Below are 22,590 nucleotides of genomic sequence, written 5' to 3' on the forward strand. Positions count from 1 at the left end.
CCCACTGACTGGACTCGCTACATCTTGATTTGCTTCCTCGGGTTACCACCAGCTGCGGAGTGACACACCAGGAAAACAACAGGGCCTGTTACAATCTCAGAACCTCCCAAGGCCGCGCTTGATTTGCTTCCATCCCAGCTTCACTCAGTCATCCCGCCCGGATCTCTTCTCTGATCCGTCAACACTGACTAGAACCAATAATATAGGGCAGAATGGAGATTACTTAGGTCTATTGAGACGAAGGCTGGAATTAGATCTACTAGAATGATCTCAAGTAGTTTATGCGCTTTCCACGGCCTCCACCTGCACGGCTCCATCCTTCGCAATCTTCTGTATTTCCTCGACTTCGTGCTGGATGTACCTCTGCGGCCTCTCGACGCTCGTTCCGTCGGGGTCACCGATAACAATCGGTGACGGGTTGGTCCGGTAGTACGAGTCGAGATCCTCGAGTGTGCGGTTCGCTAAGAGAAGTTAGCAGTGCGCAAAAAGAAGCGGTATACTGATGCCCTACAAGTCTCCGGATAAAGGAAGTAAATCACCGGCAAAAACGCCGCATTAAAGACTGTCCAAACAATCCAGAACCGCCACCCGATATTCTGGATCCCAATCGGCGTGATCTCAACGACAACAAAGTTGGTCATCCAGTTCGTCGCAGTCGCAACGGCGGCTCCCTTATTGCGCATCGGGAGGGAGTTGATCTCAGTCGGGTACAGCCAGGGGACACCCAACATGCCCATGCCGAAGGCGATGAAGTACAGGAAGAAGAATGCGATCGATGCCGAGGCGACTTTGTCGCCATTGCCGCTTGTGTCGGCGAAGCGGAGGAGGATTGTAATGACTAGGAAGGAGAATCCCTGTCCGGCTGTTGAGAAGAGCATGAGGCCTCTGCGCCCCCAGCGTTCCACGAGGGGGACGGAGAGGCAGGTGAAGAGGAGGTAAGAGACGGAGTTGCACGCTGCGAGGAGTCGGGCCATGCTTTCTGAGAGGCCGACTGCGTTGATCAAGACGAGGGGCATGTAGTAGGACATGATATTTATGCCTGCAACCAAAGGTTAGCGCGAAGGCCCAGATCCGATGTGTGTAGAAAGAAAGATGATACGGACCCTCGAATTGCTGCATGAACTGGGTCCCAGCGCCTAAAAGAAGTCGACGAAGGTTCTTTGTATCATTCGTGCCCTTTTTACGAAGGAAGATCTCCTTCCAGCTTGGGGCATTCTCGCGCTCATATTGGACACTGAATTCGATTTCGTTGCGTTGCGTTACGATGTAGGGGTCATTCGTTGCCTTTGCTTCAATAGCTGCGAGGATCTCGACAGCTTCCTCGCTTCGGCCTTGCTGCATGAGCCACCTAATATAAGGTTAGCACATATGCACGAACTTGTGGAGTCGTTAGCACTTACCTTGGGGACTCAGGAAGCCACGGAACTGTCGCAAAGAGGATGATGATGAAGAAGAATTGGAAGGCAATGGGAAACCGCCACGCCACTGCGCCTCCGCGGAAGGAGAGTCCATAGTTGATCCAATTCACCATGCAAAAGCCCGCAATGTTCATGACCATTTCGAATAGAACCAATTTCCCTCGCCACTTGTGGTGCGCAGTCTCGGTCTGCCAGACTGGGGCGGTGGTAGTGTTGATGCCATTTCCAAGTCTACGGTTCGAAACTTAGCGCCATTGTCGGGATAAAACCTGGCAGCGTTGGAGTCTTACCCAAGAATAATTCTTCCAACAAACATTTGAGCAAGACTGTACGAACTAGCCTTGATAATTGTTCCAATTGCCATGATTGTAGTACCGACAAGGATGGCCTTCTTCCGGCCGAGGCGTTCGCCCCAGGTAAATGCGATTATCGCGCCAAAGAAACATCCGACATCATAGATAGCGGTGACAGTAGAGAGAACTTTGGTTCTGGAGGGGCCGACGAGATCGTGTTGCTCGAGGAAGTCTTTGGTAACGGTAACGCCGCCTATAGCTTGTTAGAATCACCCCGAAAATGGTTTGCTGGATCGCGTACTAAAGACTCCTTGATCATAGCCAAAGAGCGTCATATCAGTTGCGCACGCAACCTAGTCCCATTAGCCGAAAGATTCTCAATTCGGAATAGAGACAGACATACCGTGAGCCAGAAGGTGAGCCATCCTCCCGTTAGCCCGAAAAAGGGCTTCTTCTTCGCATCCGGGGACCGCATCGTCAACGAGGGCAAGTAATACTATCAGCTTTGATTCATGAACAGCGTAGAGCGAGAGAACATTTCGACCCCGATGTCACGGGGAGAGCAGAGGGGACATTTAAATCACCGGCGTGCCGGTTCTGGGCCGAACGGGGACTGCGAAGCATGGCATTTGCGGGGAACAAAATGATGGAGAAGCCTCAGGCCGTTTGTCGCTTCCGACCAATCACTTGTCTGGCTCTGGAGTTTATCCCATGGGAAAGTTCACGAGTGGGGGATTTTACCCGGTTGCAAACAGCCGATTGGTTGTGTTCTTTTCCACTTGCGGAAAATTAGCCAGAAGAGTGTCACAGCCCACGCGGTCGGAGTTGGGCCGAGACACGAACAGACCACAGCAGAATGTCGATTTTGACAAAGGAAATCTGGACGTGAAGCAGAGGAAAGTAGGTAAATGGAAGATTAACATCTGCAGAGAACTTGACAAAGTTCAGCGATTACCTGGGGAAACAGGATGCGAAGAGGGGAGGATGATGGCGATTTGGAGAAGATGGGAGTTGCCTCATGGGGCAGAATAGCCGAGGGCATGCCCGCCGCCTAATCTGGAAATTCGGCCGACCGGCATTTGCTGAGCCAACCTTCGTCCGCATCATCCTTCCCTCCTCAACGATTTGCTGGATTCCTTGCAATGAAACGACGCTCTCGTCGGTATCGCTCCAGCTTCGGAACTTTTTCCCAGAGTGAACTTTGGATGACATTCCCGAATGGCCGGGAATCAGCCAGCGATACCAACCCGCGGCGCGAAACGGGACTCTCAGCGATCCCGCAAGGGCTGGTACGCGACTCCACTGAACCTCCCCACGGGGTTATACATCTAACTTCGTCATAGTCCAGAATGTCGCAGTCGCAAGATCAAGTGCGACGAGCAGAAACCCGAATGCGGACAGTGTCTAAAGACGGGCCGGGCGTGCACAATCATCGACAGCCTGTTCAAACCGCATTCTTACTCTTTCCTTGCGGCGCCGGCGCAGGGTGCTCCCCCAACTTGTGCTCGGGAGATTCTCCCGGCTGGGATGGGACTGGATCATACCTCACAACATAGTATGCCACCTCTCCACACTTCGCCGGACGTTTGACTTAATCACAGCAGAGAAAGATGTCCCGCACTCCCCAGTGCAAACAGCACCTGAACTGCGGTCTCCAGTTACGTTCCCTCATCAAGATCATAGTATTTCGAGCAGAAGGGCTTCGGACGCCCTGTCAAAAAGCAGCAACGAGCGAGGAGCAGATTATCCAACCCCACGAGTGACCCAGCCTGTGGCAGTGAATTCTAGACCCCAGAATGACTCTTACTCGGCCCTGTCTCGTAGCCCGGAAGCATCGGCAAGACCATATAACGTCCACATTCAAAGTGAGGAGAGCTATCAAGACCGTTGCGAGATTGCCTTCTTCCTGCGCCATTTCGCAGAAGGGCCGGGCCAGTGGATGGATATATGCGGTGGCCAGTCCTACTTCAGCCAGCATATAGTACAGCTGGCCCACTGGAGTCCCCTGGTACGATATGCGGCGTGTGCCCTCGGAGCAAAACAGCTTGGCCAAACAAGGCATCCTGAGACACAGATTCGGCAAACTAACGCCCAGAAGCTGATGCTGAAGGCTCTCATTGACAGCCGACTCGGCTTTACATGGTACGGGGCAAAGTATTACGAGAAGGCTATCCAGTTACTTGCCAAACAGATCTCGCATAAGGATCGACCATCTGCTTCACTCTCACCCAACTATATCTATGGATCGGGATTTACACCGCAGAGCGGCGACTACGAGGTTCCACGATGCCCAGACGAAGAGGCTGCGCCGTTCCAGATCCTGGCGGCGTGTATCCTGTGCCAGTACGAGGATGTTAATGCTACTCTGCGAGCGTGGTCTGGACATCTCGATGGCATATATAGGCTCCTAAGACCTCACCTGCCTGACCTAGTGGCGTTCCGGATGTCGGATCATATTCCCCAACCGGCAAGGGCGTCGGACGCGGCTTTCTGGTTCTTTGTGGTTCATGACATGTTCAATGCTTGTAAGGTTACGGAAAGGGTATCCTGGGCGGTTCCGCTAATTGATTTTCAGTTGTTACACGACAGCGAACCCGTATAAACACAGAAGACTTTGTGCTGTGGCGCAAGATGGGTCTTCCGCTTAACAATCAGGGTTATCTTGCCGCTCATGATATTGGGGCCGATCAGCCGAATGTCATCCTATTCAAAGCTCTTGCCCGTATGATGTGCCAGCTTGTCAACGCCGATCTGAGCGACGTCGTTCAGTGGACGAGGCTCAAGGAAGACTTTGATCGATGGCAGAACACAGTGCCTTCCTCATTCTATATACCTATTGCTTGGCCGCCGGTGGCTGAGCCCCGCACTGCGCAGCATATGGACCCCTTCTCACGCGAAATATGGTTTGCCAGTGACATCTCCGCAATAACTCTGGCCTTCTACCACATGTCCCGCATGATTCTGCTCATCAGTCGCCCGATGGACGTATTCCTGCGGCAGTCTCAGAGTAGAGATGATCTGCTTGCAACCTACAACACACTACAGCAAGAGCTACGACGGCATGCGATGGAAATTATTCCGGTTATGCATGCGATGCCAAACGAGACTGTTCAGAAGTACATGCTGCAGCCGCTGTACGTGGCTGGCCGATGTTTGATTGACGAAAAGGAACGCAAGAGTCTATTGCAGATACTACGTGATATGGCCGACGACTTTGGGCTTTTCACAGACGACCGAATCAAGGACCTCTGTGACGAGTGGGGGATGCCGTGTGATGGGATAGACCGCAAGGACGGGCATGGTATCCTTACATGAGATGCACGCTCGACAAAGAGATTGCCCAAAGGTCATCCTGCAAGTGCAGTAAATCGGATGTTCAAGCCACCGCTTCCTGGCGCCTCTTCCAATCAATCGCCCCACTGTACGAGCAGTTGTAATCCATAAACTCAGCTGGATTCATGTTGACTTTGCGATCCCCTGGCTCAGTCGCCGGCTTTGCAGCTTGCCGACTATATGCCTGAATTGTCGTTGCGCGGTCATACCGGCATTTGAAGATCGCATTATTGACATCCGCGATGCTGCTCAGTGACATGTCTGAGCTCTCCTCGAATGCGTTGAAGAATGCACCCAGGGCCTCTGCATCCTCGATCGACTGGCTGGCTCCTTGGCCTTGGGTGGGCAGCATTGCGTGCGCGGCGTCGCCGATCAAGATTGCTCGACCGCTGTACCACGTCGGTAAAGGATCGAGATCGCGCAGCTGCCAGAGCCCAAGTTCAGATGCCATTGCCAACTGGAGCGGTTTCCGCGCCCAGGACGGGAAGTCAGCGAATGTGTTCATCATCTTGTCATGGTTCCCCTCCGTCGTCCAGCTGGTGTTGGCAGAGTCCTCGTTCATATTCTCATCTGGTACGAGAGCCACGATGCTATATATCGACCCGTTTCTCGCAGGACCCATAATCAAGCGTCGGTCTCGGCCGATGACCATTGTCGTGCAGCCCTTGCGTGGGTCGATTACCTTCGTGAAGTCGGTCTCCTTAAGAAGGTTGTCTGTCGGAATCATCATTCTGTACGCAGAGAGGCCCGTTGGACGAGCGATCGCCTCCTCCCCAAGGACACATCTGCGAATAACGCTTTTGATCCCGTCTGCCCCAACGATGAGGTCCGCCGAAAGCACTTCCCCATTGACGAGTTGCACCGTTCCGCTGTCGCAATCACAGGTGGAAACCCTGCTCGACGTCTTCAACGTCGCCGGACGACCGGGGAACTTCTCTGATGTCGCCCTTTCCTTGAGTGTCTGGTGGAGGTCGGCACGGTGGTACATCATTCTCTCCGCGCCGTACTTATCCGTCGTCTGCAACGGAATACGGATTTGCATCTCCCCGTCGAGGTTGTACACCTCAAACGCCCCGTCGACCATGGATCCTCGGTCCCTGAGTGTGCTTGCCAGGCCCCATTGTCCTTCGACGATCTTCGACGCATTAGGCTGGAGGGAAATCGTTGCCCCAATCTCCTGACTTATCGAGGACTGCTCGAGGATGGTTATCTCGCGGTCTCCTTTGCGTAGCGCAATTGCCTGTACATACTTAGCTTATGCGGAGCTTGCAGAGAAGTGACTTACAGCTGCCAGTCCGGCGATGCCGCCGCCAACGATGATGATTTTCAAGCCCATCCTGGAATTATCCGCGGGTTCTTGGCCGCTCATCAAACGAACTACCATAAATGAAGTCAGAGAAAACCAAGTGGAGCCGAGAAAGACCTCCAACTTCCGGGACCACCCCCCGTTCGGCCGCACTCGGTCCCCCTCGGGCAGCCCCGAGCCCACCGACCCCCGACCTTCGGCGCAGTAGAAGCCTCTGCATCGAATCGAGCGAGATAAAATGCACAAGCCAAACAAGCGTCCAACATTGATGAACCATCAATCCGCCTCCACCGCTAACAGCCCTTGACCTCATACGGAGTCGACAAAATGTCCACCACCACAACCGAAACCACAACAAACACCCTGACCGTCTCGGGAACGACGCCCAAAGGACGTATGGCCCTTGATGGGTGTCCCACAAATTATGGCGACTTCCGCGACGCACTGAACCGCGACGGATACGCCGTTGTCAAGGGCGCTATCCCGCTTGACCGTGCGAGCAAATACGCTGATGAATTCTATTCGTACCTGGAGGGGTTGTACGTCTCCGTTGACCCTTTTCTCATCTCGAGTACTAGTCTATCTAGATGCTGATGAGATATCCGGGTTAGTGATCTCGGCTACCGCCGCAACGACCCTTCAACCGTGAAACGGGCCAACCTCCCCGTCATCAACGAGAAGGGCATGATCCTGGCCTATGGCGTGACGCACGAGAAATGGGTCTGGGATATCCGGGGCGAGCCGGGGGTTATAGATGCCTTTGCGAAGGTGTACGATGACGAGGATTTGATTGTGTCTTTTGATGTTGTTAATGTGCAATTTTCCAAGTACGTCTTCTTCATGCTCTGAACCGACGTCACACTTGTGTGATATGTGACTAACTTACCGTCTCAATACAGTCGTGAGGATATGCCAGAGAAGTACGCGACCCCCGTGGCCAAAGAGACCGAGATGACTGACACCACGTAGCAAACCCTGGCCACACCAGGACCAGGATCCGTCGAAGCCTGGATTCAGATGTACGCCCCCCCTTCTTACTCCCAGAGATCTCCGCTAACCACATGTGATACATGGGTAGGCCTCCAAGGCCTCGTAAACCTCAACCCCGCGGGCCCCAACGACGGCGGCCTAATCGTCTGCCCAGGCGGACACATCCTCTCCGAGCAATTCCACAAGGAGATGGCCAACGAGCCGCGCATCCCGGCCTGGACACCGGAGTGGTTCGGCTTCACCGACAACGGCATGAAGTGGCTGAAGGACCACGGCCTCGAGTGGGTGAAAGTCTGCTGTGAGCCGGGCGACCTGATTGTCTGGGATAGTCGCACGCCACACTATAACCTCCCGCCCAATGGCGAGCAGGATCGCTTGGCGGTTTATACGTGCTTTATGCCTGTGGCCCAGGCGAGCCAGGAGGATTTGGTTAGGAAGAAGGGGGCTTTTGAGCGTGCGTACCTTCCCCTCCCCCCAACTCCGTTTTTCATCGTGTTACCTCTCGCAAGTTGTGGACGTGGACTGATGATGGGGTAGAGAGACTAGGAACAACGCACTGGCCGAATGCGGTGCATGTTGCCGGATCGAATATCGCGACGAGGGATGGGGAACCTTGTCCGAAGAGCCGGGATAGGCCTGTGCAGGAGCCCGTGTTGAATGAGCGGACTTTCAAATTGACTGGGATTCCGTATATCAAGGCGGAGGCTTAGTGGATGGTGACCCTGAGTGGGAGAGGGTCAGGATGATCTGCTGATTGGATTGCCTGTGTTGGAGAATGCAATTCAATTTAAAGATTTACCTATACTGTCCACTTCTTTGAGAGGGTTCTTGTATCAGTCCTGGTGCTGGGGCGGCCGTCTATTGTTGCATTGTATCCTAGGGCTTCCAGTCTGTCCTCGAGATATACATCATGTAGAGCATGCATGAGTTTATTCAAGGTCCTCTTAGCTAAGTATATTCTCGTCCTGCAAGATCTGGTATTGTGAGCAGGTCTCCACCGGAGATCCTTTATCAAAATTTGGTATTCCAATGCAGCACATCTTGTCTTTCACTCTCTGTCGCTTTGCCAAGTAGGTGACGCTGCTGGGTGAAACGCGGGCTACGAAGGTGGATTGCATGATGTGGATTTAACTTAATGTATCCTTATATTATTCAGAAAAAGAAAAATAGAGGCAGCCGGCAGCCTTAGACAGTGTCTGTACTCCGTGGACTATCAAAATATGACATCCAGTTCCACAACTCCTCGACATTAAGGCCTTCAAAGGGAAACGCTTGGTCAAAATCGCTGGGGACCCCCCCGTCGACAAACATGTTTGAGGAATACGGGTTGTCGAGTGCAATCTCGGACATTGCCATATTTTGATCCGCCGGCGGCCATCCGTTATGGATCGCCATACCGTGTCGCAAGGGGTCGGGGACAGGCTGGGGAACTGACTGGGCCCGTTGCGGCGCTGCAGCATGTATGGATCCGTTCCCGTTCACGACGGTCCCGTCTCCGTTCGGGGGTTGTGGGGGCATTGGACAAGTTTCGTATGTTGATGGCGTCAGCAAATGCCCGAGAGAATGCGAAGACGTGCTCGTGCTCTGTTTACCCGCAGATTGAGACGAGGCCTGCCCGTCCAGTCTCTTCAAAGGGCTCGACCGCATAGAGTCGACCTTCGCCGCGGCAGAGTTCGTATCCAGCCGCGCCTGGATCTGGTCATATATCCTCGCCAGCCCCTCGATAAACCTCGGATCGATGTTACTCTGCGCCATCCGCGTGCTCGAGTACGCAAGACAAGCCTTGAGCAGCTGCATATCCATCGCCTGTAGCCGCGACCTTGGATGTTTCATCAGATACACCGCGAGCGCGATACACGCGAGCATCGCTGTGCCAGACGGGATAAGGCACGAGTCGAGCCGACGATCCTGGAGATCGATGCTCAGTTTCGCAATTGCGCGCGCACTGTTCACGCAGACGGACTCGCCGTTTGCGAGGCGGAAGCGTGACGGGTCGTCCGGGCAGTATTTCATGACTTCTTCCTCGATCTTGGAGCGCGGTGCGATGAGCGCTGCGCGATGGAGGGCGATCATGGCGGCGTGGTACTCGAGGGAGAGGAAGGTGACGATGTGGAAGTCGTCGTTGGCGCAGATGATGTCGTTTCCGGGGCGGAGTTCGGCGGGGATCTCGTTTGCCCAGGAGAGGAGGGCGCGGTCGAGACGCGCGGTGTCGAGGAGGATCTGGCGGACGCTGCGGGGGTTGGTTTTTTTTCCCGAGCAGCTTGGTCTGTAGCTGTACAGATGGTGGCTTATGTTGCCTTGGAACTCGGCGAGGCCGAGGTGCCACTGGAGGAAGCGGTGTTGGGTTCCGTTCAGCGAGTCGGGCCGGGCCATGAGGTCGTCTGGGATGAGGGTGGGCCAGCCAGAGGCAAGATGCATGACTTTCTCGAGGGAGCAGCATGTTGCCCATACCTGGGTGTGGAAATCGTGTTTGCCCGGTGCGTCTGGGACGGCCTTGGATGGTGGTGGACGATGCAGGCCGAGTGTGTAGGCGATTCGGATGGCCATTCCGAGGGTTTGCCAGGCGAGGCCTTCTTGGTTATGGCCGCGGTACGCGATGGTAAAATGAAGGAGGGCCTGGACGGTATGTTGATAGGGGACAACTATGATATGCGCGAGCAGGCTCGCTGCAGCATGGAGGTAGCACTCGCCTTCTTCGGTTGGGCATTGTGCAAACTCGTCTGCTCCGATGCTCAGGACGAGGTACGCACCAACGAGGAGAGGAATATCATCGCGGGGAAGAGACTTGAAGCTGGATATCGTTGCGAGCTGCGCGATCCCGGCCTCCATCCGGTTCAGGTCGTATATAGGGTATAGCGGATGGATACGCGAGCGGTATACGGACAGGTATCTTGCTCGCTTGTCCGCATCAGGCAGCTCGGGGAGCATCAATGCGAGAGCCAGGTCCAGCTCTTCGGCGTGCCTCATGCCATGTCGAAAGAACCCGGACACGGGCTGCATTCGAGCGGCCTGGAAGTAGACATCGAGCGACTTGGCCAGGCATTGAGAACTACTGCCCCCGAGGATCTTCGTGCGCTTGGTACCAAGCTCGGTATTCACCGAGGTGTCGAATGGCTGGCGGACGGGTGATTCTTCGTTGTCTGGACTGGCTTCAGCGGCGGTCTCCTCGGGCATAGTCGGCTCTATTGCAATCCGAGGAGTCGGAGTCCTTTGACCCGGGAGATGGTCTCCGTTTTGGCCAGCGCCTAGAGTGCATTGCGACTGCTTGTCTGGAATTTCCAGCCATTCGCGCACACCAGGACACCCTGGCCGTTGGGGATCAGTGGTGACGCACGTCTGGTTCCGAACGCGACAGTTTCGACATTTAGGGTATTCCGCGTCGCATTTCACTTTCCGCTGGCGACAGATATTGCATGCCATCGACAGGCGCGGGCGTTTCGCAGGTCGCTCCATATCGTCGGTAGGCCTCAAGCTCGGTCAGCGCCGTCGTTGCGTCGGAGGAATATCTCATCATAAGAGCCATCCCCACGGGGGACTGAATGCGGGGGGGCGGAAAGTGGGGGACTTGCTCTGTACCAGACACTCTCAACCCTCGGGTCCAATCGGTGCACCAGGAAGTTGGAGTCGCCGAGGCATCAAATACGGTCCAATGGCTGCGAAGGTTTTGTTGATGACTTGAGTTATCAGCGGACGACGAACACTGAAAGTCAATGAGGAATACCTGAAAGTATGCAACTACCCACGCGACAGCGATGCTGACGAGATTGATCATCTCAGCTTCGTTGACGGTCGTTGTGTGCGCGCCATTCTACGTGCCCTATGTGAGGTCGAGAGGTACCGTCGATCGGAGAAACTCCGTCTGCACAAGGTACAACCAATTCAGCGCGGTTTTTGGACGTATTCCTCGCGCTAATGATTGCAGGACTCGAAGATATCCAGCGATAGGACCGTTCTTCCATATATACTGATCGCGAGACTGCGTTCGCACATCGGGGGAAATCAACTGCCACACAGCGCCACCACGCCTTACCGGGTTGATGAAGGAAGAGGTGGAAATGGCCGCAAGGGGGGGGTTCGGCTGAAGGGTTCAGTCCTAGCTTTAGTGGTTGTATCATTGTACATTAAAGTGGAGACCTCATATTGACCGTGAAGCCTCAAATCTATGAAGGCTGCTCTCGCATGGCATACAGGGCAAAGTCCGTGAGATAGAATGTCTACTTCTAGGAGGCTACACCGACTCTCGAAAGTGAAACGTATATTCTCCATATAACCCAGGACAAGGTCAATTTAGATAAATGGCAAAATAACAGAACTCGGATACTCCTTGCCACAGTGAATAAAGTGCTTCCCACGGTTCAACTCATGCTCAGGCCGCGGCTTCGACCACGTCTTGTACTCTGCGATGCTGGGGAATTGACCGGATACCTTCAGAAAGTTAGCACTACTCTAACCATCACGGAAATAGGTCCACTCACCCTGATACTAACGGTCTCTCCCGCATCAAAGTCCACTCCCATAGCCCAGATACCAATCTCCAGCTTCACGATATCCCCGGGACGCACCTTCTCCTGGGTCTTGTGCGGATGGAACGGGAACTGAGGATGGATGCTCTTCTCGGAGTCAATAGCACGATGCGAAGCCCTAAGGATACCCATGGAGCCCAGGTGCAGGTTCAAGCTGGCCTGTTCTTTCTGGGGTATCTCATCAATTGACTTCACAGGGGTCGCGTGGAAGGGGAAATTCAGGTGCATCAGCGGTTTGCCGTTCTTATCCTTCTTGCGGATGATCACGAACACAGTGAAGTCGTCGCGGTCTTCGCAGGACATGTAGAGGATGGCCTTCGGGAGGCCGATGAGTCGAGCGGGTTTGTCGAATGCATGCGAGAACTCTGCGAAGCTGGAGGCGGCTTCCGAGTCATAGGAGATTTTCTCGTAGGCAGAGACGGCTTCTGAGTTGAGCTTGCCTGATGAAAGGAAGAACTCGCGGTACTGCGTGCTTGGGGCTGGGAAGTCCTCGAGGACGATATCGTCAATGGCCGCGCGGTCCCCGAATTGCAGGGCGGACCAGCGCACCCTCGGTGTCTGCTCCCAGTTGTTCTGAACCCCCTTCAGATACCGATCGAAGAAGAGGAACAGCTCATCCAACGACTCCGGACAGCTATACAGCTCGTACCACTCTTGCTTGCTCCCCCACTGGATCCATTTCTGCTGGTGCGGCACCTCGAGCCAGCCACGCACCGAGCCCATCGTGTGTATAGAACTGACGTCCGACCCCCGAATATACACAGGACACTGGACCCTCGTCATGTCCGCCCTCTTATCCTCCCAGAATGCACTCGATACTGGGGAACGGCGATACATCTCCTCGAAATCCTCAATCCCCGAGCTCGCCGGCCCACGCACAATCTCATTCGTGATCAGGTCAAAGTTGCTCATCGAGAACCACCCTCCGCGACAGAACTGCTCGCGGTAGATATCGCCCGACCCTTCCCAGGGTGCAATCGCTTTCAAGGACGGCGGCTGCTGCGCCGCAATAAACCACTGCGAGATCGCGAGCGCCGAGTTCCCCGCCATCCCGATGCACCCATTGCACCAGTCCATCTTCGCAATCGCCTCGACAACATCATACCCGTCTTCTGCGTCCTGCTGGCCCATGACACCAATCAGACCGTCGCTGTTTCCGGCGCCGCGCGTGTCAACGCTCACAATCGCATACCCCCGTGGACACCAGGTCTCGGGGTCAAGCCCCTCGAACTTCTCCAGCCCGCTCAGGTCTGAGCGCGGCACGCAGCAGTTCCACACAGTCATGGGGAGCATATCGAGTGCGCTGTACTTCTTCCCATAGAACGACCAGCTCAGGACGGCGGGGATCTTCTCCGTCGAGGTCGCAGGGCGATAGATGTCGGCGTAGAGCCTCACCCCATCACGCACGACGATCTCGACGTCATGGTCGACCCGGACCGCGCTTTTCAGTGGCTTTGCGTTGAATCCGTTCCATCCTGCGGGGAGGACTTCGGTCTTGCCGGGTGTGAAGCCCGCGTATCCGTTTTCGTTGAGCTGGGGGGGCTTGATGCGTTTGTAGGCGGCTTGGACAGGGGGTGGCATTTTCACGAAGTGGACTGTGGATGTTGATGGATTCACTGAGGCTGGTGTCCTCTGACTTTCTATCTTATACAACTTTCTCGAATCTCCTCCACATTCCTCGGCTTGCTGTCTGGTCAGGTCTCGGGGCTTTAGCGCCCGAAGCATCACGGTCTCTCGATGTGGGGGGTTCGGAGCGCCCCGAGAGACGATATCAACACCGAACCTCACCGAGACTCGGACAGCCACGAAGCAGAAGGGTATTCTCCGACCGAGACGTTTACTTAAGTGATTTTTGAACACCCACCCGAAGCAAACGACAGAACAGCGACACAGAAGACCGACCAGACGTTCCGTTCCCTCAAGCAAACAAGCATCGTACCACTCAGACTCACAATGTCAACCACCGCAATCCAGGAAATCGTCGAAGCGACCACAGAGTCCTTCACCGTCAAGGACCTGGTCGACTTCTCCGACCGCCACTACGGCGACTGGCGCGATGAGTTCCACAAGAACGGCTGCGTCGTGCTCAAGAACGTGATCTCCCCGGAGCGCGCAAAGTACTACTGCGACAAGCAGATCGAGTGGCTGAAGAACTTCGAGCTGGGCTTTGACGAGAACGATGAGAGTACCTGGACGGCTGAGCATCTTCCTGTTAGCTTCAAGGGGGGGTATGGTTTCTCTTTCTTCTTCCAAGTGTTTGAGGCAGGTGGCTGATTGAAACAGGATGTACTTTGCGTACGGCTCAACGCACGAGAAGATGGCGTGGGAGGCACGCTCTGAGCCAGCTGTCGTCGAGATCTTCGAGAAGCTCTGGGAGACGAAGGAGCTGCTCTGCTCGTTTGACGGGATGAATATCTCGCTTCCTCGACGGAAGGACCTCAACTGGAGTCCATGGCCGCACTGCGACCAGAACCCTGACCGCAAGGGGTGAGTCTCAAGTAAAAGAAAAGAGTATGAGAAAGACACTAACTAGCTGAGATAGAATGCAAGCCGTGCAAGGCCTCCTGAACTTCGCCCCCAACGGCCCCAACGACGGCGGCCTGATGCTCATGAAGGGCTCCGCAAAGCTCTTCGACGAGTTCTTCGCTCAGAAGCGCGACGCCTACGACCACGAGGATGCGCCCCCGCCTGAGCTCAAATACATGGACCTCTTCCTGTTCCACGAGAAGGACCTGAAGTGGTTCGAGGACCGCGGTTGCGAGCTGATCAAGGTGAACATGGAGCCTGGCGACTTCGTGCTCTGGGACTCGCGCACGATGCATTACGCCCGTTTGCCGGAGGGGGACCAGATCCGACACGTGCAGTATATTTGCATGACGCCGAGGCGTTTTGCGACGGAGAAGGCGCTCGAGTTGAAGAAGTACTGTTTTGAGAATTATATGGGGACTACGCATTGGCCGCATTGGTATGTTTATCCGCACCTTGTAGTGTATAACTCTGCTGACTTGAGTAGCAACATTCGTCCGGCGGCGGAGAAGCCGATGAGGAATGGGGAGGTGTGCCCTAAGTATCGCACGGAGCCCTTTGAGAAGCCCGAGTTGACGGATACCGTGCTGCGGCTGGCTGGTGTGAAGGCCTACTAGTTGATAGTCAGAGTGATTACATGCTTATATGAATACATTTTTATCAATTATTGTCATCATCCTCGATGCTCTGTAGTCCATAAACTGGTCCCATTACTACAAGGCCAATCCAACCCTAATCCACGTCTGACCCCACACCCCGCACTGTAGTCTTCCCCGCCGAGGTCCCCTGAGGGGCCCCAGGCTGGAGCTTCGGGGCTCTCGGCGGCCCCCGACTTGGCCACTCTTGGGTGTCGGGATGCGGAGGCCACGCACACCTGTCACGAGAATCACAGTGCAATTCGGCATGGTGGAGTAAACCAGCGCCAGAGCATCCGTGTCAACAGACCTCGCTTCATCGCTCGTGCTGTTGGCGTTTCCAGGCGTGGCGATTTATATATCCTCTCCATTCCCGACCCCCTGTCAGTCGCTATCACCCACCTCTGGAAGGGTACTTAAAGGGCGGCGAACAGGATCCAGAATGTCAGACACGGTCAAGACGGATGTCAGCCACGTGGAGGATCTTGAGGATGGGAATGTCGCTCCTGCGAAGGGGAAGGTGATGGGCACTGTGAAGCTCACCGAGGGGACGATTGTGTATATTCCTACGCCGACAGCGGATCCTCGCGGTGAGCTAATTCTCTGGGACCTACCCGTGGCAATGTAATGCTGACAACCGCAGACCCCCTGAACATGGCGGTGTGGCAAAAATGGGTGGTCCTGGTTGTTATATCGATCTGTGAGTGACCTCCGTCACATCGGCTCAACTTCCTTCCTGGCGTACTGACAGGGTATAGTCTCGACGCTTGGTCTTGCGCTGGTTAGTGGATTTGGGGGACTTCTAGGGTTTTACATCCCGCGATATGAGGCTGCCGGGAAGGGGTATGCGGATATCACGCATTTGATGACCTATCCAACCTTGTTTATGTATGCTTCTCCCCATTCGAAGCGAGCATGGGCTAATGGACCAGGGGCATCGGGAATCTCATCGGCATGCCGCTAGCCATTGGCATCGGGCGAAGAATCGTTCTCCTGGGATCAACCGTTGTCCTTGTCGTCGGGGCAATTGTCTGCGCACTCGAGAAGAACTATGAATGGCATCTGGCTGCACGGTGTGTCGTCGGCCTTGCGGCTGGACAGAGCGAGGCTCTCGTCCCAATGATCACTCAGGTACCACGCTGCACCCCTATCCAGACTCCGGAGGCTAACAAGATAGGAAATCTTCTTTCTCCACGAACGCAGTAAAGGCCTCATGGGTCAGCAGGCCATCCAAGTCAGCTTGACGGCCGTCTGGGTGCTCTTCGCCGGCCCAATCGCGGACTCGATCACGCCGCAGTGGTGGTATGGCCTTGGGGCCGCCCTTGCCGGGGCACAGCTCGTCCTCGCCTTCTTCTTCCTCCCTGAAACAAAGTATGACCGTCCACTTGCCTCGTTCCAGGAATCAGAATCAGGCGACGAGGACGCCTCCCTCCAGACGAAGAGAGACGCCAGCATGGCCATGTGCACCGAGCGCCCACCCCTCGACTTCGAGCGCTACGCCCCCCGGACCTGGAAATCAGACATGCGCCTCTGGGTCGGCGAGCCGGACTGGGTGAAAGTCTGGGAAGTTCTGCGTGTACGCCTCAAGCCCCCCCTCCCTGCTGTATACAATCCAGCAATCTAACAAACTTGGCGCAGCAAACCGTCGAACTCCTCCTCTTCCCCAACGTCTTCTGGGCCTTATGCCTGAACGGCCTCACCATCGGCGTCAACATTGCAATCGGAACCACATACGCCGGCATCCTCGCCGCCCCGCCCTACAACTGGCCCAACAAGTCCGCCTCCTACGTAAACTGCGGCCAGATCGTCGTCGCCCTGCTCGCCCTCCCGCTCCTCGGCCACGGCTCCGACTACCTCGCGAAGGTCTTCGCAAAGCGCAATAACGGCGTGCACGAGCCCGAGACCCGCATCATCCCGCTCATCTTCCCCATCATCGTGGGGACATTCACGTCCGCGCTCTATGGCGCTGGAGGCGCGCACCCGGAGAAATACCACTGGTTCGTGTATGCGTGGGCCGTGGCGGCGTACTACTTCTGCTTTGTGGGCGCGAATATCGTTGCCATCACGTATCTGCTTGATAGTTATCCTGCGCGTGCGGGGCCATTGCTTGTGATCATCTGTGCGTTCCGTGGGATTATCTCGTTTGGTACGAGTTATGGGACGGCGCCGTTTGTGGAGAGTCATGGGTATGATGGGGCGTTTGGGACGTTTGCCGGGTTGACCGCAGCATTGGGGGTTTGTGGGATTCCGGTTTATATCTGGGGGAAGAGGATTCGGCAGTTTACAGGGAGGTTTGCGAAGGATAAGGTGGACTAGCTGCGCAAGGGAGCAAGGGAGCGGGGACTGTTTGCAGATACTGTAAGGCTACCGGGTACGAGTGGATGCCTCTGTGGACGTAGTTGAGGCTAAGATTATTGAGAGAACTGTCATCAATCATGACCGGACAAGTGTATCATAAGCCTTGCTGCTAGTATGTGCACATGGGAAATGCAATTTTGCGCTTGCAAGTATGCCTTCTTGCCCCGAAACCCTAATCCATGCTGTGTGAGTGGAGTGGAGGACATTCAGCCCACGACGTTAACACCAGTATACGTGATGTTTCTTGCTTATGCACAAAACAGAAGGTTCTACACTCTCCGACGAATTAATTATGAGCCCCTTCCGGGCTATTCGATCTCCCAAGGCGGTCTCCCAGCGATTTGCGCCGATAATCAATCAGTTGTAGAACTTAATACCGGTTCTGGAGTACTTCACCTATGCGTGTTGAGCAATAACCGCCGGGCAAAATAATCTGGCAGAGTCTCTTCTTCGACCTTCTGCCCCCGAAAGCTGTAGCCTTCGATAGAAACACCCACGATGGCATCATGATCTTGCCTTGGAAACGTTTGGGACCAACAGAATATGTTTCTTGCGGCATTCGAGACTTAACCTAAGCAGGGAACTCCCGCGAAATAGATATTGGGGCATGCATTCGCCTCAGAAGAGACAACGTGATTCCAGGCCCATCTCCTTTCTACAGCCTCATTTCCACAACAGACTCAAATGCCGCTCTCCCATCCTCAACCTCTAACATGATAACAGGCACATTGACTTTAAACGTTTCCTCCCCCGGCAGATTCATTGGTGCAGAGAATCCTGCTATATGGTAGATGCCGGTTGAACAAATAGGGCAACGCCTTCCCTCGCGGCCAGGTTGCGTGCTTGTGCCGGGGGATGCGACAGCCTTGATACACATATGGCAGAATTGATGGTTGCAAGGCCGAATACTAAAGGAGATCACGTTAGCGTAAGTATTTCCTCCCTTCCTTCCATAGTTAACGCCCTAGGATAAGGATGAAGACCTACATGCAATCGCACAGTCGTACTGCACAAGTCCCGCAGCGTTTCGGCTTCAATGGGTCGAACTCGGTGCTTGAGCCATCGTGCACTCCAACATGCTCGTCCATGGCGCTGATACTCTCCACCCCTGCCAGTGCTGTGGACCCGCCTAGTCTTTGGTCTGGGTCTTCTTCGACTGCGAAGAAGGGAATGCTAGCGGCTAGATATTCTTCCGTGGTGATTGGCGTTTCAGGAGGCACGATGTGTGTAACATCCTCGAAGTCTGGGGGGTTTAGGATGTGGATGTTGACAAGCCTCGCCCTTCCTGTGTTCCAGATGCGCTTGGGTAGCCGGTCCTGGACAACGTCCTGCACCAACTTTCCGCCTGCCGCGATTCCCATTTCTTGGAGGATCTTAGGGTGGCTATGAAGAGGTATTTCTCTCGTCTCAAGCGCCCCTCCGCTGAGAGGATAGCAAGAACAATGAACCTCCAGATAAATCGTTTCCATTCCCCCAACGCTTTCCTCGCCATCCAGAAAATCGCAGATCCTTGGGCCGGACGGGACTGCTGCCATTGTAACAGTGTCACCGCCATTTAGCCGATAGTCTCGTGGAGTACGATGTTCATCCATACCGACATATGAACCCCGCGTGTCTTCGTGGGTAAATTTGTAACGATGCTCGTCATAAGACGGAATGATCTCTATTTGGATTCCGCCGAAACATTCCTTCCCGCTAATCTGTCCCTCGACAGTATAGCCAGACCCAACTATGTCCCATTATTGGATGTACTCGCTTGTGAAATGTGGTGACTTACGAGGCATAGCAACAAACTGGCGCACCAGCCCAGGGCCCACGGCAATACCATCAAGCCACTTTTGGCCTGGCACAACGACATAATCTTGTTTGTCAGTCTTCTCATAAATATCAAGGCCACTGATCGCGTTTATGTGACCAATGTTGACTCGGATTGCGTAATAGGTACTCGAATCTCGGTTGTTGAAGTTGATCCAAAGAGCCTCTCGCTGCCACATTGGGAAGAAGACCCCGCCCCGCTTTGTTATATGCTCCGGCAATTGAGATGTAAAAGCGTTGACATTGTAAAGAGGGAAGGTTCCGCGCGAAGCCGGTAGTGGATGGATCTTATCATCGTCAGGCATGCGGAGGGTGCGATGGAAAGTCAGTTCTAGCCGGTCATCAATTATTATCTTTTCTTTCTCTCTCGACTCATGGTCGCCAAGTCTCGCGGTCAGTTCCCCGCTCCCCTTTTCAAGGCTCGCAAAGTAGATGAATGTATCGTCGACGTTGATGCATCGCTCACGGAAGCTTGACGGTCGGTCGGTCGAAACCTCCAGCTTTTCAGTGGCATATTTGCGGTCATAGAAGGGACCGAGATAGAGTGTGCGGCGTCTGCCGTCTTGTCTTTCTCGTCTGAAGGACGTTCCACCACAGCAGTGGTAATTACCTCGAAGTAGGGAAGCAACGTCGGCTAATCTGGTCTGTGCTGGTAGGTCAAGTGTTGGCGTGCCAGGCCAGGTGGAGTGCCTCAGTTTCGTCAGCCCCCGGAACGTGACGCGAACCATTCTGTATCTTCTGTCGCCAGTCGTTCACGTAGTCATAGATGCAAGTAGATGAGAGCGAGGTGTGTCTTCCGGCGCAACTGAGAGCAGAGAAGCCTGGGAATTAATCGTCTCAGCCCGAGTGAGCCGCGTAGTTTCACGTGAGGCGCCCCGCTGCGCAGCCTGATTCTCTCAGTCAGCCTCGCCCTGTTCTGTCTCATATCATCCTCGCACAAGGCTGGCCGGCACTCACTCCTTCCAGGACCACACTTGCCAGGGTGTCTCATACAGTCGGACTAGGATATGTAGAGGCGGTCATTGTCCTACTATAAACTGCATGAAGGTCGATGATGGGCCCTCGACGCTTTCAACCAGAGGATTATACGGTAGGATGGGTAACTGCCCTCCCGGTAGAGCTCGCCGCCGCTTCGGAGATGCTGGATGAGGAACACCCAGAGCTCCCCCACGACCCCAATGACAACAGTATATATACGCTGGGTCGAGTCGGCCGACACAACGTGGTCATTGCTTGCCTTCCAGCCGGCCAGTTCGGGACAACCTCAGCCACCACAGTGGCCGTTCGGATGAAGGTGAAGTTCCCAGCGGTCCGATTCGGGCTGATGGTGGGCGTTGGGGGTGGCGTTCCCGGCTCTGCCGACATTCGGCTTGGCGATGTGGTCGTCAGTCAACCGTCTGCAGAGCACGGGGGCGTGGTGCAATATGATTCTGGAACAGCGACAGCATCAGGGTTCAGGCGGAAGGGCTTCCTGAACGCCCCACCTCCCATTCTACTAAATGCCCTGAGCAAGCTGCGTGCCAACCACCTGAGGCACCGCAGCCAGCTCTCGGAGCATCTTTCTGCGTTCGGCCATCTCCCTCGATTCCAGTGTGCCAATGCTGGAGCTGATAAGCTTTTCCTATCAACATATAATCACACGGGAGGCCCTACGTGTGAGGCCTGCGATGAACGTCACCTGGTTGTTCGGACGCCGCGGGAGAGCCAGAACATTGAGATCCATTATGGAACCATTGCCTCGGGTAATCAGGTCATTAGGGATAGTATTACCAGAGACCAGCTGAGTGCAGAGCTTGGCAATGTGTTGTGCTTTGAGATGGAAGCGGCGGGCTTGATGAACAGCTTCCCCTGCATCGTGATCCGAGGTATCTGCGACTATGCTGACACCCACAAGAATAAGCGTTGGCAGCCTTACGCTGCAGCAACCGCCGCTGCGTACGCGAAAGATCTGTTATCTGTCATACCCGCAACCGATGTGACGGAAGCACCCACTATGCAGAGTACTATGCGGCCATCGCATCACGGCCAGTCTGTCCATGTCGCAAACCGGTCATTGGATGCCCATAAAACCCAAGGGAGGTACGGGGTCTCCAACACCACCGACATTATAAAGTTGAGCCAAGCTGCGTATAGCCTTTTTAGTACGTTACGAGGTAGTGGGGAAGCACCTTCAACTGTCATCGAACTTGCCGATGGGCTCTTTGGACTCTACTGCTCATTAAGCCACCTCTCCCAATATATTCGCCAGGGACTATCATCTGCTGGAACCACCAAGTTGCAAACAAGTAATATATTCAAGCGATCTGATGTTTTGATACTCCGCTGCGGTTTTATACTGGATGAGATCCAAAGGTCTCTCGATGAACGTGAACTCCCAGGGGCATTGGCGAGCGATACGACAGCGTATCTGAAAGGGGTTGTGAGCGCACCTGCAAAAACAACCTATTCCGGGCCGACAGGCCAACGGATACCTAACCAAGATAAGATTGCGCAGCTGCAAGCCGAGGTAGAATGGTGCCTTTCATCTATCGACATCTTCCTGGACGGGTTGCTGCGGCAGAATCCGAGTAGTCCCACAAAGACGGACGTCGATAACTCGAGCTCTATACAACGAGTGGATGGAGCGTCAGAAGTACCATCGCGATTGGCACGACATTTCCGCGAGCGGCCATTTGAGACTTCAGATTTGCAAGAGGCGTCACGCCCGCTGCAAAACCAGCCAGGAGAATTTAGCTCCAGGTTAATGCCCCAGACACCAAGAAGTTCAGGTAAGGAGGACGGATATGATATCCATGGCTTAGTGAAATCTCACTCACTCTTTGGTAGATCCTGGATCCTCGTTACTACTTACAACTCCTGCCGCAAGCACTAATGTATCTTCATTCCATACCACTAATTCCAACCGTGCCGGTAAACCCAGATCAGTGGATAACGGAGAGACCATTCTTACTAGCGGGTCCGCTCGTAATACTGCAGTTTCCAGAAACCAGATTGTTTTGCCCAGTATGCCCAGCGTATCGCCAGGAAGCATGGAGGTTCATGCTTTCTCCCATTCAACATCACCCCGCGTTTGGATCCGTACTCTCCAATCACAGTTGGATGCGTGGGAGTCCACGGCCGTGAAATCATCACGGGAAAAGCGTGCTCGACAGAATTATGCGCTCAATGCATTGATATCGCTCAATTCTCATATCGCATCTATTGGGGATATATATTCCAGGCACCGGGTGCGGAAGGAACTGGAGCACCATGGCCTGACTGACGTTATCGAGAAGATGAAAGCGGTCGTTGGGAATCTGGTGATGCTGGAAAAGCAACTTGAGGTCTATCTTGACGATAAGGCCGATGATAGCGTGGTCAGTTAGGGTATGCTCTACAGAATCCTCCTTCATC

The 22,590-nt window shown here is 54.4% G+C and overlaps 10 protein-coding genes across 10 annotated transcripts; 5 read left to right on the forward strand and 5 right to left on the reverse strand.

The window, feature by feature from the left end:
- On the reverse strand, positions 1 to 2,262 carry BJX67DRAFT_352050 (sugar porter family MFS transporter). Its single transcript, XM_071028967.1, has 7 exons — positions 2,115 to 2,262; positions 2,013 to 2,064; positions 1,709 to 1,964; positions 1,401 to 1,649; positions 1,104 to 1,348; positions 512 to 1,039; positions 1 to 461 (listed from the first exon to the last, which is right to left on the reverse strand). Exons 1-7 carry the CDS (start codon positions 2,184 to 2,186, stop codon positions 280 to 282), a joined length of 1,584 nt encoding a protein of 527 aa, XP_070886645.1. The 5' UTR covers positions 2,187 to 2,262; the 3' UTR covers positions 1 to 279.
- A 667-nt stretch (positions 2,263 to 2,929) lies between these two features.
- BJX67DRAFT_380615 (Zn(II)2Cys6 transcription factor) lies at positions 2,930 to 5,026 on the forward strand (the record flags this gene model as incomplete). Its single annotated transcript, XM_071032820.1, has 4 exons — positions 2,930 to 3,000; positions 3,055 to 3,266; positions 3,313 to 4,236; positions 4,287 to 5,026. 4 exons carry the CDS (start codon positions 2,930 to 2,932, stop codon positions 5,024 to 5,026), a joined length of 1,947 nt encoding a protein of 648 aa, XP_070886646.1.
- A 61-nt stretch (positions 5,027 to 5,087) lies between these two features.
- Positions 5,088 to 6,380, reverse strand: BJX67DRAFT_371714 (uncharacterized protein; the record flags this gene model as incomplete). The annotated part of the gene is made up of 2 exons (XM_071031127.1): positions 5,088 to 6,284; positions 6,330 to 6,380. 2 exons carry the CDS (start codon positions 6,378 to 6,380, stop codon positions 5,088 to 5,090), a joined length of 1,248 nt encoding a protein of 415 aa, XP_070886647.1.
- Positions 6,381 to 6,403: 23 nt separating this feature from the next.
- BJX67DRAFT_75894 (phytanoyl-CoA dioxygenase family protein) lies at positions 6,404 to 8,167 on the forward strand. Its single transcript, XM_071035395.1, has 6 exons — positions 6,404 to 6,889; positions 6,962 to 7,177; positions 7,250 to 7,270; positions 7,320 to 7,369; positions 7,429 to 7,794; positions 7,878 to 8,167. Exons 1-6 carry the CDS (start codon positions 6,678 to 6,680, stop codon positions 8,048 to 8,050), a joined length of 1,038 nt encoding a protein of 345 aa, XP_070886648.1. The 5' UTR covers positions 6,404 to 6,677; the 3' UTR covers positions 8,051 to 8,167.
- Positions 8,168 to 8,525: 358 nt separating this feature from the next.
- BJX67DRAFT_387602 (uncharacterized protein) lies at positions 8,526 to 10,793 on the reverse strand (the record flags this gene model as incomplete). Its single annotated transcript, XM_071034238.1, has 1 exon — positions 8,526 to 10,793. One exon carries the CDS (start codon positions 10,791 to 10,793, stop codon positions 8,526 to 8,528), a length of 2,268 nt encoding a protein of 755 aa, XP_070886649.1.
- A 714-nt stretch (positions 10,794 to 11,507) lies between these two features.
- On the reverse strand, positions 11,508 to 13,312 carry BJX67DRAFT_352054 (X-Pro dipeptidyl-peptidase C-terminal non-catalytic domain-containing protein). The gene is made up of 2 exons (XM_071028968.1): positions 11,816 to 13,312; positions 11,508 to 11,765 (listed from the first exon to the last, which is right to left on the reverse strand). Exons 1-2 carry the CDS (start codon positions 13,154 to 13,156, stop codon positions 11,628 to 11,630), a joined length of 1,479 nt encoding a protein of 492 aa, XP_070886650.1. The 5' UTR covers positions 13,157 to 13,312; the 3' UTR covers positions 11,508 to 11,627.
- A 279-nt stretch (positions 13,313 to 13,591) lies between these two features.
- Positions 13,592 to 15,040, forward strand: BJX67DRAFT_75906 (uncharacterized protein). Its single transcript, XM_071035396.1, has 4 exons — positions 13,592 to 14,091; positions 14,147 to 14,350; positions 14,406 to 14,828; positions 14,877 to 15,040. The coding sequence occupies exons 1-4, from the start codon at positions 13,817 to 13,819 to the stop codon at positions 15,004 to 15,006; spliced, it is 1,032 nt and encodes a 343-aa protein (XP_070886651.1). The 5' UTR covers positions 13,592 to 13,816; the 3' UTR covers positions 15,007 to 15,040.
- A 426-nt stretch (positions 15,041 to 15,466) lies between these two features.
- Positions 15,467 to 17,352, forward strand: BJX67DRAFT_387608 (major facilitator superfamily domain-containing protein; the record flags this gene model as incomplete). The annotated part of the gene is made up of 6 exons (XM_071034239.1): positions 15,467 to 15,614; positions 15,668 to 15,724; positions 15,783 to 15,912; positions 15,957 to 16,155; positions 16,202 to 16,600; positions 16,663 to 17,352. The coding sequence occupies 6 exons, from the start codon at positions 15,467 to 15,469 to the stop codon at positions 17,338 to 17,340; spliced, it is 1,611 nt and encodes a 536-aa protein (XP_070886652.1). The 3' UTR covers positions 17,341 to 17,352.
- Positions 17,353 to 17,915: 563 nt separating this feature from the next.
- On the reverse strand, positions 17,916 to 20,084 carry BJX67DRAFT_352058 (uncharacterized protein). Its single transcript, XM_071028969.1, has 3 exons — positions 19,160 to 20,084; positions 18,370 to 19,111; positions 17,916 to 18,290 (listed from the first exon to the last, which is right to left on the reverse strand). Exons 1-3 carry the CDS (start codon positions 19,923 to 19,925, stop codon positions 18,038 to 18,040), a joined length of 1,761 nt encoding a protein of 586 aa, XP_070886653.1. The 5' UTR covers positions 19,926 to 20,084; the 3' UTR covers positions 17,916 to 18,037.
- Positions 20,085 to 20,137: 53 nt separating this feature from the next.
- BJX67DRAFT_387610 (5'-methylthioadenosine/S-adenosylhomocysteine nucleosidase family protein) lies at positions 20,138 to 22,562 on the forward strand (the record flags this gene model as incomplete). The annotated part of the gene is made up of 4 exons (XM_071034240.1): positions 20,138 to 21,616; positions 21,683 to 21,829; positions 21,966 to 21,997; positions 22,151 to 22,562. The coding sequence occupies exons 1-4, from the start codon at positions 20,249 to 20,251 to the stop codon at positions 22,560 to 22,562; spliced, it is 1,959 nt and encodes a 652-aa protein (XP_070886654.1). The 5' UTR covers positions 20,138 to 20,248.
- Positions 22,563 to 22,590: the final 28 nt, after the last annotated feature.

The sequence above is a fragment of the Aspergillus lucknowensis genome (genome assembly GCF_044049455.1).
Source record: "Aspergillus lucknowensis strain CBS 449.75 chromosome Unknown BJX67scaffold_17, whole genome shotgun sequence".
In the NCBI taxonomy this organism is placed as follows: Eukaryota; Fungi; Ascomycota; class Eurotiomycetes; order Eurotiales; family Aspergillaceae; genus Aspergillus; species Aspergillus lucknowensis.